Below are 13,929 nucleotides of genomic sequence, written 5' to 3' on the forward strand. Positions count from 1 at the left end.
GAGCAGGACCAGCAGAACTTTAAACTACACACATGCAACAGGAGGTCTTGCTGTTTTACCGATGTTCAAATTAGTGACAATGATGTGGATGATTTAGGACTGGGGCTGAGGGCTAGGGCTGAAAGCAACCAAGATTGCCACTACACAGAAGGGTAAAAGCAGTGTGATGCTGGACTGGGAGAGCTGGCCAGGGAAGGAAAGCAGAGATGCTGGATTGGGAGAGGGAGGAAAGTGTGACAAAAGGGAGATGAAGAATCAGGATGGGGAGAGGAGAGTTGCTAGAATCTGGTGGGTGTAGATAAGGGGAGAATAGGGAACACGGAGGATGATGCTAGACCTTGCAGTGAGTAGGATAACAGGGGAAATAGGAAAATAAAAGGGAGTTACTGACGTGGGGTGGGGAGCAGAAAGACAAAGGGAGATGCTAAACACGAGGAAGATGCAGGAGGACAGAGATGCGAACTGCTAGACAGAAGGTGGGAGACAAAGATGGTAAATCAGGGAAGGATACAAAAATGGAATATGCTTGCTCAAGAACAGAAGGTGAAATAATGGGCACGAGGGGAATAAAGTGGCAGAAACGAGATGCTGGGATGGGATGTAGGGGAGGGGGTGAGAAAGGTTCCTTTTTTCTCCTTAACTGATCTAACATGGGAAGATGCTGGACATAGGATGTTATAAGGTAAAAGAAAATACTGGATATGGGACAAGTAAGAAGACAAAGAGCGGTGCCGGACATGGAGGGAATAGGGAGATAACATAACATTGTACTTATTAACCGCGTTGCCACAAGTTCTATGCAGTTTACAAAAGATTATTAACAGTAAACATGCTTCATGATGCATCAAAGATTTCCAGCAGTGGGGAAGAAAAGGTAATGTTGTGGGAGGATTGATACTGTGACTCCACCTGCCATCAAACTGAAGAACTGATATGTAGCCCTGGAAGTAGAAGAAATGAGAGCATGCTTGGGAGAGGAAGGACTAAAGCTAGAAATCCCCAAAGTTGCTGGATCTGTGACCACTAGAAGATGTAAGGTATTGGTGGTTGGCAATTCCCTTCTGAGGGGTACAGAGGCATCCATCAGCAGACCAGACATGAGGTCCTGAGAGGTATGCTGTCTGCTTGGTGCCAAAATCCAAGATGTTATGGAGAACTTACTGAAACTCATCAAGCCTAATGACTATTAGCCAATGCGGCTCATCCATGTTGGCACTTCTCCAAACGTTATCAAAAGTGACTTTGTGGCTCTGGAAAAGAAGGTGAAGCAGTCAGGTGAGCAAGTGGTATTCTCGCCAATCCTCCCTGATGAGGGTAAAGGCCTGGGAAAAGTAGCTCACATCCAGGAGATGAATGCGTGGCTGCATAGATAGTGTAGTTGAGCGCGTTTCAGCTTCCTGGACCATGGGATGATTTTCCAAGGGTTGCTGAGCAGGGATGGTGTACATCTATCAATGTTAAAGCTAGCTATCCTCTCCATAACTTCTAATTTCTTATTATGTACTTCCCTCATTTATTGAATTTACCTGTAAACCGTGCCGAGCTCTGTCTTTATGGAGATGATGCGGTATACAAACTTAACGTTTAGTTTAGTTTATCAAAGTAGGAAAGAAGTATATTCAGCAGCAGACTGGTTAACTTGCTGAGGAGGGCTTTAAACTAGAATCGGTGGGGTAAGGTGATCAAGGCACACAGGTGATTATAAGCCCTCAAGTGAATCACTAAATACCTCTACATAAAAGGGGAAAAAGGGGCAATGTCTGGAAAGCTGTATATACCAATGCTCGAAGTATGGGAAACAAGGTTCTGGGTATAGAGGCTGTGATGGAAGAGACTGAGTTGGATTTAGTGGCTATCACAAAGACATGGTTCATGGAGAACCATGACTGGGATATACAGTACAGTAGTTATACCAGACTATAATCTGTTCAGGAAAGGAGTGGAGCGGCATTATATGTTAAAGATTGTATTAAAGCCACACAATTGCAGGATCTGCAATAAGCAAGAGGGACTGTGGGCCAATCTGGAAAAAGAGAATGGAAAATGTATTTACATTGGTGTGATATACAGGCCTCCTTTACAGACAGAAGAAGTGGGAGAGATTTAATAGTAGACATTCAGAATATAGTTGTAAAAGGGGAAGTATTATTAATAGGTGATTTTAATCTGCGAGAGGAGGAGAGGTGCCGGTGAGGAGGAGAGGCATTTTTTTTCAGATGAGAGTTTGGCTGTGATTTACATGCATGGCAAGTTATGCTAATGTGTGGTTTCTATCTAGGTATCAATAGCAAAGCAGCTTGTTCTAGTTTCTTAGTAGCAGGCATGTTTGGTAATCAAGGGCCCAGTGTATATTTTCAAAGGTAAAGTTATGGCTGTTTGAGTTCAGGGAATTAGGTCCCTTGTAGTTTGATAAGTATGATATATAGGCTCTGAATCTTTTTCAGGGTTTTGAGTTATTTTCCAAATTGTCTGGCAGTTGAAGGAGACTGCGTAGTTGTTCATGAGATGGGAACTGTGGAGTATGTTGCAAAACTGGAGGTTCAGGCTTTATACTCAGAACTGCCAAGTTACAAATGGGAGATTTTAGACCAGTTCTGACAAGCCTCATCACAATAAATTATGGGACTTGCAGCATGGACTCCAATGGGTAAAATCAAGACTATACAACTTAAAGCAGTGTGAGATTTAATTTTAAAACCAGGATTGGTCAAAAAGTCTCAACTCCTTCCTGGTACAGGGTAAATTTGGGGATTCTGTCTTGTCTTATGTGGAATACAAATTTCACTCCCATATAGTGTATATGTGATACATATCACTTTTTTTTTTTTTTCAAGATGGTGTCCAGTTAAGTCATCAGCTGTGCCATCTTCCTTCCTTATTTTCATTTTCAATTTATTTTTAAGTTTCCCCTACATCTTTAATCTGATTTTTTTTATCATCATCATCCTTTAATTTTTCCTTTTGTTTTTGATCCGATTTGAATTTTTGGTCCTAAAATTTATTTAGTTAGTTCTCCTCTCACTACCCCTCATACGACCGTTGGTTCTATGGGCTAACGGCCTTAATGGCAGTGGACATTCTTTCTATCTTTTTGCAGCAGGACCGGAGTTTTTCTGCGGTATATTCGGATGGTTGTTCCTCTTCCCTCATCTGCTGGTGAAGAGCATGATGACATAGGTCAGCGGTGGGGAGATCGACGTTTGGGCCACTGAGATGAGAGCGATGCTTTGCTTCGGAGGAGGTGGCCTGCAGGGGCATTCTGCGTACTGGCGAGGATTGGCTGGTGCATGCGTCTGATGCGTCGAGAATAAGGGTTGCGGATGCCCAGCTGATGCAGCGAGCAGCCAGTGGGCCAGCCCTGTCGGGGGTGGCTGACTGATGGGTCCTGTTGCCTGCCTCTGTGGACTTCTTCAATCTCGGGCTGCTTACCTTCGGCTGCTTTGAGACTTTTGCTTCTGTGATGCGATGCTCCTGGTCCTTACCTGCTATGACGATTGAGCTGCCTAATGACTGATTCAAACTACTCCCCATCACTTTTCTTTTCTCTTTCTTATATTTGTTTTTGTTATTAATTATTACTTACTGTTTCATTTATATTTCTTTTTCTTCTTTTAATTCAAAATTAATATTGTCTGGGTTTTTTGTTGTTCTGCTAAGTTCTCTTTATTACTCTCCTGGCACCTTAGCGCAGATTGCGATCCCTATCTGGGACAGATAGGGAGTTTTTGAGTGCCATACTTCCTCATGGTTTAGCCAATTTTAATGTTAACAATTCTCCTTGTTGTATTCTTTTGTGCACCGCCATGAACCGAAAGGCATATGTTCGGTATATAAATAAAGAATTATGCTATGTTAATATGTATATATCAATCGATGCAAAAAGTGTAAAGAAGGGTGTGGGGGTGCTATATTGGAGAAACAAGCAAGATGCTAAAGACTAGGATCAATCTATACAGATAACATATTAAACATTGCAGTGCTGGCCAGGATATCACCTCTGTCGAACAACACTTCAGAAAACCAGAACATTGCATTAATGATTTTGTGATGAGAATACTAAAAGGAAATTTAAAGATCTTTGAAATCAAAATGATAAAATATTTTGAAACCCATCAGACAGGACGGTGACAGGTCAAAACCGCATGAGACAAAGCCACATGAACAATGGAATACCGACAATCGCACGCAGGACGTCTGTGCGCTGGATTTAAACAATATTTTAAAGCACTCTGAGGGGTGTGTGGGAGGGGGGAACACCCCCACTTTACTTAGAACTGTTGGCGCTCCCTTTGGGGGGTGGGGGGGAACCTCCCCCTCCATTACAGAGGAAACTACTTCTTCCCTAAAAAACAGGAAAAAAGGCTGTTTCCTCTATAATAGGGTGTTCCCCCCAATACCCCCCCACAACGGGAGCACCAACAGTTCAAAGTAAAGTGGGGGGTTCCCTGCCCAAACTCCCCCTCAGAGCACTTTAAAATACTGTTTAAATCCAGCACGCAGATATCCTGCGCGCGATTGTCAGCACTCCACTGTGTGCGCGGTTTTGTCTATATACCGACAGGACTTAACAAAGATCTTGGTTTTATATCGCATTATAAACCATAAAATTATACAGCTTTTTCACCTTCTTATTACCCAACCATATCTGTCTCTCACCCACCAAGCCCTCCCTCTTTCTCACCTTATCCACGACTTCCCTGGTCCTGTGAGATTGTCATTGGAATGATTTTTGTTTCACTTATCTTTGTCAACATTTGCTTATTTCTGATCTAAAGAAGGATTATGTTTGAAAGCCAATCAAAAAATGCATTGTTAGTCCAATAAAAAGTATTACCTTATTTCCTTTATATTTTATTTTTATATACTGCGATGTAGAAGAATTTGCGAAATAATGCTATTAGTTAGTAGTAGTTTTCTTGTGTGACTGAAACTAGCTGGGGGAATTCTTTATGCATAGATAACCCTTGGGACTTTATAATGGTTTTTTTTAATAGCTTATTTAAAAGATGTGTGTGTAGGGGGGAAATGATTATGATGTATGAAGATGTCACTTTGGCTTGCCTCCCCTCCCCATGTTACCATCTATGTTCCCTCTAAGCAGAGTGCATGAGCAATTGCTCATACATTCTAGGAGTATTGCTCACAGATTTTACATGGTTGCTCACAAAAATACTTGCAAATCTGGTTTTTAGAAGTTGTTGCACACATGAAAAATTTTTTTAGAACTTTGTTGCTCACACACACAAAAAAACCTGCAAGTATTCCGCCAATCTTTAGAGGGAGTATTGGTTACCACCTCAAATATTTCTCTCTAGAGACTCCATTGCCACCAAACCACAATGAGAGCCATTATTTCTAAATGGAGAACACTCTGAATAGTAGTGAACCTTCCCAGGAGTGGCCAGCTTGAGAAAATTACTCCAAGAGCACAGCAGCAACTCATCTGAGAAGTCATAACATTTCTCAGATCATCCAAAGAAATGTAGGCCTCTCTAGCCTCAACGAAGGTCAGTGTTTATGAGCCCACAATAAGAAAGACTGGGCAAAAATAGGACTCATGTGAGAGTGGAAAGGTGGAAACCGCTGCTATCCCAAGAGTAACCTCAATGCTCATTTCACATTTGCAAACACACATCTGGATGCTCCCCAGCCCTTTTAGGATAATGTTCTATAGAGAGATGAGTTAAAAGTAGAATCTTTGGACAACACAAGGCCCATTATGTCTGGCATAAAGCAAATACAGTATTCTGCAGTAAAAACATACCAGCAGTCAAACCATGGTTGTGGTAGTGTGATGAAGTGGGGATGCCCTCCTGCCTTAGCACCTAAAAAACTTGCTATTATTAAAGGAGCCACGAATTCTGAATTTTACGAGAATGTTCAGTCATATTTGTCTGTGAACTGAAGCTGAAGTGTATTGGGTTATGAAGCAAGACAGTGATTCAAAATACAAAAGCAATTCTATATCTAAATAGTTGAGGAGAAACAAAACTAAATTTTTGGATTGGTCTAGTCAAAAGTCCTTCTTTGAATTCAATATACTGTAGATGGTGATGTGTCTGAATTAAGCAATTCTGCAAAGAAGAGTGGGCTAAGTTTCCTCAACAGCAATGTGAAATCAAATTATAGGAAGCTGCTAAAGGTGGTATAACCAGTTATTATGTTTAGGGAGCAGTTATTTTTCATATGGATAATATAGGTATTGGATAACTTTATTCCTTAAATAAACAAAGTAACAATTTAAAAACTGTGTTGTGTTAACTTGGGTTCCCTCTAATATTACATTTCGTTTAAAGATCAGAAACCATTCAGTGATAAAATATGCAATATAGGAGAAATCAGAAAGAAAAATGTAAATATTTTCACATCACAAAAAGTAAAGTTTTTCAAAGACTACTTCAAATAAGACCACTTTTGATTTTAAGTTGCAAGACACCCACCTCACATCCATAATGCTGTTCCTGAGCCCCTCCCGGTGACTCTCCAAGTGGGAGACAGTGAATGACGGCAAGCGACGAATGGCAAAGCGCTCGTGCTCCCATGCCAACATGTCCTCTGCTAGGTTTATCTTCTTATGTACCATGGAGAATTTCACTTCTGGAAACTGGCTAGCAATCACCTGTAAGGATAATACAAGCAGTAGCTTGAAGCAACATTTGCAATGTGAGGAAGGGCACTCTCTTGGTCTCATGTGTCTCAGGATGAAGAGAAAGAGAGAGGATTTAAAGGGAGTTCTTGCTTAGCTCAGTTGGGAGAGCTGCTGTCTGACTTTTTGGTCTCAAACTATACATTTGAATTTTATGCTCTGAAATCTCTGGTTACAGATGACAGGCTGTATAGCCCAGGATGGCTCAGATCGGTGGGATGTGAGTGTGGATCCCAACCCCCTGACTGAATCCTGCACACCATTCCCCTCAGATTCTCACCATCTCTAACTCCCTCAGGAAGGTGTGCTGCAGCGTCCCCTCCCTGGGGGGCTTCGAGACATGGAGATGCAGTGTGTCTCCCTGGCCCAAGGTGTCTAGGCACAGGACAAAGGCCACATTATCCTGTAGCAGGCTGGAATCTGAAAGCAAACCAGAAATGCAATCCATCATAACCTTCCGAATCAGCAGCAACTCCCCTCTTGTAGCTGGCGCTGGCTTTGCCCCCTACAAGGGTACCTGGAGTTCTTCTGCACTGGTGAAGGAGTAGGGAGATTCCAGGGTGCAATGTTCTACCTAATTTCTAGGTTCTCTGAAGGTCCTACTTATACTCCTTACATACCATGGTTTCATTTTCCTTGTGGCTGCCTTTTTACAATGGTCATTTTGCAAATTTGTGGGGAGCAGAGAGGGAATCTGCCAATTATGCAATGAGAATACATTATAATTGGCAATCATATGGCATGTTCTATCCCAACATGCTTTGCATTTGCGTTACTCCTGAAGCATATATGCAGTACTCGTTGGATAAAGAGTCTGCCTTTCAAGGTGCTTTAAGGAACTAATTTTCGTATCCAATGATAGCCAGGTAAAGCAGTACACTTAAACTCAATTGCAGAGTCAACAGGAGTACAAAATTTAATCTTGACACTAGTCCCGAACCTGCCCTCCCAGGGGACTGGGGCCCTTCACCTGTATGATCCAGGTTGTCTTCTAGCCACCTTTTCGTCCCCTGATAGTTAAATTTTCCACCTCCAGAGGCAAAGAAGAGCAAGTTGTATCTGTACAGAGAAGCAGGGACAATTACATCATCTTTGCAAAAAACATTCTACCCCTCCCAAAATCTCTGTCAGCGTACAGAGATATGCAACCCAATTAACTTTCACCTCCGAAACTGGAATGCACTCTGAATTCAACTACATAAAACCTTACTAGAGACCATGAGTTGCAATGTCAGGACAGATACTTACCCTGCATGAGTGCGTTTGTAAGTATAGAGCCTGGAGAAGAGCCGGGCCAGTTCTAGCAGCATGGAGATCCCACTGCCATTAGAGTCTGCACCATAAGACAGCCACTGTGAGAGATGAACATGTGACAGCTAAGCAGGCTACCTGGTGCAAACACAGCACTTCCAGAGCCTGGAGGAGCAAAGGACTACAGAAGAAAAATCAAATGCATGCTGTATACTGGGTAGCCCAGCTCCCATGGCAATAAATTTTACTCACCGGAGCAACACCGGAAGAATCATAATGAGCTACTATTACAATAGTAGGCAGGTCTTCTGCTCCCAAGCCCATCAGACGCCCCTGCCAAGAGACAGTAATGAAACCAGCGTGGAGAGAGAATGAGCAGAACAGCGCCCACCATCGCTAATCTTCCAGGACTAAAGTGAGCTGACCTAGGATAACACAGGAAGAAGCAATCATACAGCAGCACTCTGCCTAGCACTGGTAGTAGGTGGTCCCTTGGCCTTCAAGAATATTTAACAGCCTTGTTTTGCGCGCCATGCTATACAGAAAAGTGTTAGCAAATATATATTGTTCAGCTTTTACATCTCAAAAATATAAACCTTTAAAGAGCCACTTTTTGTATCATCAACCTGAATAAGGCATTCTTATGGTACTAAGAGAGCTTTACATGTAACATAACAGCCATCCAGTAACTTCCTGTTACATGTCTGCTGCATTCAGGCAGAGCTCACCTCAATGCTGGTTACCAGCCAATCACTAATAGCCTTGCTCTGCACACCACTGGTCACCATCTGGAAGCCATTAGCTGTGGCAGTGTGAAGAAGCACTGAGGAAATAAAAGAGTCAGAAAAACATTGATCAGTTCTGGATAAACCTACCTCCCAGTTTGCAAATTAAAATCTCTTGGAGTGCCAGAGCTCCAGTATCAAGGGAGAACAGCTATATTTCATCTGTTTTCTGAATACGTGCTCCCTGCTTGTGTGCCTTGTAATACCTTCCACCTGAATTTAATAAAACACTGAGGTCATAGTGAATTTGGATCTCTAAGAAATGAAACCTCATCACGGTTTCAGAGAATTCCCCCTAGCTAGGGTTACCAGACGTCCAGGAAAACCCAGACATGCCCTCTTTTTAGAGGACTGTCCAGGCTCCCAGACAGACTTTCCAAAACCCAGCATTTGTCCGGGTTTTGGAAAGCTTTGACGAGCTCCGGTCGCATCTGGAGGGTCTCTGAGCATGGACACATGACGTCACACACATCCACACATGCTCCAGGCCCTCCAGATACAGTTGGAGCTCATCCGAAAGAAGAGAGGAGGCTTTGTGGGGGCAGAACTGGGCAGGGCTGGAGAAGAAGAGGGTGGGGCTGGATGGAAATCTGACAGGGCAAGTCATCAAGACTCCTGTACCCTTCTATCAGAAAGAAGATTATCAAGGTTAGAATCTAATCTTCCCTTCTGGTGCAAGGGTACAGGAATCTTTGATAAGTGGAACATACCATAGCAGTCCCTTGAGTCTAGGGTGGAATAGATGAGCCTGCTGTCAGCACTGTGGACCCAAAAGTGGTATCCATATGTGCTGCTACATTCACTCTGTAAAATTTTGTAAAACAAAAGTATAGAGGTTGGACCGTGTAGCTGCCCTACAAATCTCTTTGGACGTTATCACCTGGACCTCCACCCATGAAGCCTCTACACTTCTAGTGGAGTTAGCTCTCAAAGATGTCAGCAGCCGTTTACCTCAGCCAGTGTACGCAGAGGTAATCACTATGCAAATCCATCTGGAGATAGACACCTTAGAGCAGTGGTGCCCAAAGGGTCGATTGCAATCAACCAGTAGATCGCAAGGACAACGCGAATCGATCGTGCCTTTGTGTTCTCTCTGCTTCCCCGATGCCGCAAAAGCCAGGCCCGCAAGCCTTCCCCCCAATGTCAATTCTGACATTGGAGAGGAAGTTCTGGGCAAATCAATTGCTGCCTGGTGAGCCCAGAACTGTCTCTCCAATGTCAGAATTGGGGGGGTGGGGGGAGAGGCTTGTGGGCCCGCATGGGCCTGGCTTTTGCGGCAATGGGAAAGCAGGGAGATGCTCAAATTTTCAAAGTCCCTTCAGCGATCATAGCTGAGAATTTTCAAAGTTTTTCTCAAGTCCGTTAGATTCTCCACTGGCTGGAACACTTGAAATAAGCCTTATTTCAAATGTTCCAACCAGTGGAGAACTAAGAGCTCCAGCCAGTAGAGAATCTAACGGACTTGAGAGAAACTTTGAAAATTCTCAGCTATGATCGCTGAAGGGACTTTGAAAATTTGAGCATCTCATTGGTGTGAAATTTTATTAAGATTTGTCATTTCAAGGATATTGTCTACGGTCAAATTGGTTTTGTTGGTGGGTGGTTTTCTAGGGGTTACATAATTTTGAATACATTGTTAATAAATTTTTTGTATATTATTTCATTATGTGATATAGTAAAGTTGGTTCCGTAACTAAAGCCGGACATTGGCACGCCCACAATTGCGCGCAGGGCGTATGTGTGCCGCTGGTCCCGCCTCATTAAACTGGTAGTTACCGCTGTGAGGGGGATATGTGGGAAAACCCCCAGTACATATAGAAATCCTCACGCTCCCGTTGGGGGGTGGTTTGGAGGGGTGAACTCCCCCCAAGTACACTTAAAACTTCTGTTTTTCATTAAGTTTTCGGAGTTCCATTAAGTTTTTGGGTTCCCCCCCCACAAACCCCAACGGGAGTGCAAGGACTCGTACATGTAGTGGGGGGGGTCCCACACACCCACCCTCACAGTGCTAACATAGCATGTTTAAAGTGGCAGCCGGTGGCACGCATACGTCCTGTGCGCAATTATTGGCACGTCTTTGTCAGAGCGCTTTTGTCCAATGCTCAACTGATGGGTCACCGTAAAGTTTATTAATAAGTGCTTCATTATTGTATGTATTCTTTACATTGTCACTCCCCTTCTAATCAAGGAACACTGACTGCCTACTGAATTAAATTCAACATTTAGGTTCTCCCTAGATAGGCTTTCCACATTATTTTGCCATGTCCCTCATTCCTTACATTCTCTCAAGAACACGCACAAGAAATACTGTCCAAAACTAGGAAAATGCAGCAGAAAGATACAGCAGCTTCAACTCTGCATACAACAGTAGCTTCAACTCTGCATACAACTAACCTTATTTGATGGCTGTCACCAGGTGACAACTGATGGCATATTCTCAGGACAGAATCCCTCTTCTACCTAAAATCCTCTGTGCCTCACACTTACAGAGCAATACTCCTATAATCTCAATAATGACTTTTGAAAAAAAAGGAGTACTCTCAAGTGGAGTAATTATTGCTTCAGCTGTAGGCTTGGACCTAATCCCATACACATAAACACACACACACACACATAGAGACTCACTCACCTTCTGCTGCAGAGGAAGAGCCTTGAGATGCAGAGGCAGCCAGAGTTTGTTCATAAATGGAGATCAGCTCTTCATCCTCCACAGCAAAATACACAGGGACGATGGTCTCCATTGCCACCATCTCTGGCTCAATCTCCATGAATTGCTGAGAAAACACAAGTGGAACAGTTAAAAACACTTTTTCCCCCAGAGGAGATCAAGCATCCAATCACCACAGCAAAGATCCTTCAGAAACCCAAAGAAAGAGGCAACAAAATCACAGTGCTGAAATCAGACCAGATCTGTACTAATGAAAGCATGGCCTGGTACAGTGTTTTCCAAAAGCTAGCATGTTTCCAGAATCTCCAATAAAAGCAAATCTATCTCATGCATATTCATTATCAATATGCTGAAAAAAAAAAAATTGGCTGGGTGTGTCTCCAGGAGAGGGTTGAGAAATACCGATCTAATGGTGAGAGCAGCAGGCTGAGTCAGAGAAACCAGCCAACACTCTCTGACCTTGGGCAAATCATATTATCTTCCATTGTCACTCCCCTTCTAATCAAGGAACACTGCCTACTGAATTAAATTCAACATTTAGGTTCTCCCTAGATAGGCTTTCCACATTATTTTGCCATGTCCCTCATTCCTTACATTCTCTCAAGAACACGCACAAGAAATATTGTCCAAAATTAGGAAAATGCAGCAGAAAGATACAAAATATTTCCTATTGTTTAGGTGCAATAGGCTTGATTAGAAGGAATTGCCAAGCACACCTGGATAGATTGCCCTATAACATGTTATGAACTCCAGAGGGAAGCTTTCTTCAACATGATACAAGTACTACTGTGGATGATACTCCACATACTCTGTTGAGTTATGGTCTTAAGTATTTATGCTTCTTGTATGTACTTTGCAACCCCTCTTTTTGTAAGCTGTCCATAGTGCTTATAGAAACATAGAAAAATGAAGGCAGATAAAGACCATATGGCCTATCTAGTCCGCCTAATCAAGCAGTGTATCAAGTGCAATAAATAAGCCAACAAGAGTATAAACTTGGCGGGGGCAAGGAAGCACCTGCTGCACCTGAAAGTAACTCATCTTGAGCAACCAAAGGAAAGGTGCAAGCCTAAACAGCGCATATGACTTCTATCCTCACTCTGTGAAGGACACATTCTATGATAAAACAGAAACTTGTTCCATGCAATACTTGCACCATTCAATTGCCAAAATTCAAGGTCTTCTGGTAGAAAACCAAGGCTTTTTATGTAAAGAGGAGAAAGCTGATGTCTCATCTTATTTCTCTGGTTTGTTTTTGCATCATACCTCTCCAGCTATGATCCCTCTTATCTTACACCATGCTGAGGCAGTTACAGGACCCTTTTGCCAGACCAAGAATTGGATGAATGCTTTCACCAAGGCACATACTCAACATCACTAGTTAGCTGCAGCTACAGTAACAATGCTTGCTTTCCTTCTTGTCTTCTGTAGCAGTATTAAACACACACTGTAGAATTTGTTTCTCCATCTTATCCTCTAAAATGTACTCACCCTGAGAATGTCCTGGGGCACAGCCGACATGTTAGCCGGTAGGATAATCACTACTGCCCCCGCTGATTGTCTGAGCACTTTCTGGTACTTCTCATAGGAGAAATCTAGAAGCCGCATCATCACACAGCGGCGGCTCAAAATGTCCGCCTCCACAGTACGGGCCTCTGTATTCAATACTGCATTCCTGGTGCCTGTAGCAGGACAAGGCAGTCATTAACTGGGGTTTAGGCCAAATATTACAAAATGACACCAGCAAAGATCTCCGTGGCTCTGTAACTTTCCCATATACCCTCTCATAAGGCTACCCCTGCAAGTTGTTCTGTTGCATGCAGGGTGTACAATTTGGGAATGAAGGGTAGTATGTCAGTAGTTGGAGGAGAAAATATAGAGGGTAGCAGTAACGCACCATAGAGGTTTATGATGGGAAGGGGTTATATGAAGTGGGAATTATCTGTGTGGGAGGAGTATGTCAGTAGGATGTGGGAGGATATATGGAAAGGTATGTCAATGGGAAGGGGTGAGGGTATATGAGATGGGATTATCTGAATGTTTATGTACATGGGGAGTATGTCAGTGAAGGAGGGAGATAATATGGGTTGTATCAGTTGGGGTATGTGGTAGTGGCACTAACCTTAGGGTGCCTCTGAAGGTCATATTACTGCATGCGGTATATATGATAGAGAGGGCAAATAAATAGGTATAATTTGAGTGTGTGTATATGAGGATGGTTTGAAAAGTTTGGTTAAAAAACAAGTTAAACAAACTTTTTTTAAAAGTTATATTTCTCAACATAGTCCAGCGAGTGTCCCGTTTTTCCATCCCATCAGAAAAATAGGTTCTGTCACATTTTTAAAATATTTAACTTGTTTTTTTTACTGAATTTTTCAAACCGCCCTCATATTTATTTATTTATTGGGCTTTATTAACCGCCTTTTCATGATGAGATTTACCCAAAGTGGTTTACAATGCATTGAATAGTAATCAGGTACTCTTAAGTATTTTGAGGAGGGGTATGGCAGAACAAACAAATGAAGCAAAAGAGTCTACTTAGATTTCAGCAAAACCTTAGACATGCTTCCTCATAGGAG

At 42.7% G+C, this 13,929-nt stretch overlaps 1 protein-coding gene across 4 annotated transcripts in view; it reads right to left on the reverse strand.

Annotated features, from left to right (window-relative positions):
- Window positions 1–13,929, reverse strand: part of NCLN (nicalin) — a 32,620-nt gene that overhangs the window by 15,836 nt on the left and 2,855 nt on the right. For all 4 annotated transcript variants that reach the window (XM_033956634.1, XM_033956638.1, XM_033956636.1 and 1 more), the window contains exons 2-9: window positions 12,842–13,032; window positions 11,312–11,456; window positions 8,626–8,720; window positions 8,150–8,230; window positions 7,895–7,998; window positions 7,617–7,705; window positions 6,927–7,066; window positions 6,441–6,619 (exon numbers count right to left, since the gene is read on the reverse strand). In XM_033956634.1, coding sequence (XP_033812525.1) covers window positions 6,441–6,619; window positions 6,927–7,066; window positions 7,617–7,705; window positions 7,895–7,998; window positions 8,150–8,230; window positions 8,626–8,720; window positions 11,312–11,456; window positions 12,842–13,032 — 1,024 coding nt within the window. The remainder of the gene's footprint in view (window positions 1–6,440; window positions 6,620–6,926; window positions 7,067–7,616; window positions 7,706–7,894; window positions 7,999–8,149; window positions 8,231–8,625; window positions 8,721–11,311; window positions 11,457–12,841; window positions 13,033–13,929) is intronic.

Source organism: Geotrypetes seraphini, chromosome 8 (genome assembly GCF_902459505.1).
Source record: "Geotrypetes seraphini chromosome 8, aGeoSer1.1, whole genome shotgun sequence".
NCBI lineage: Eukaryota > Metazoa > Chordata > Amphibia > Gymnophiona > Dermophiidae > Geotrypetes > Geotrypetes seraphini.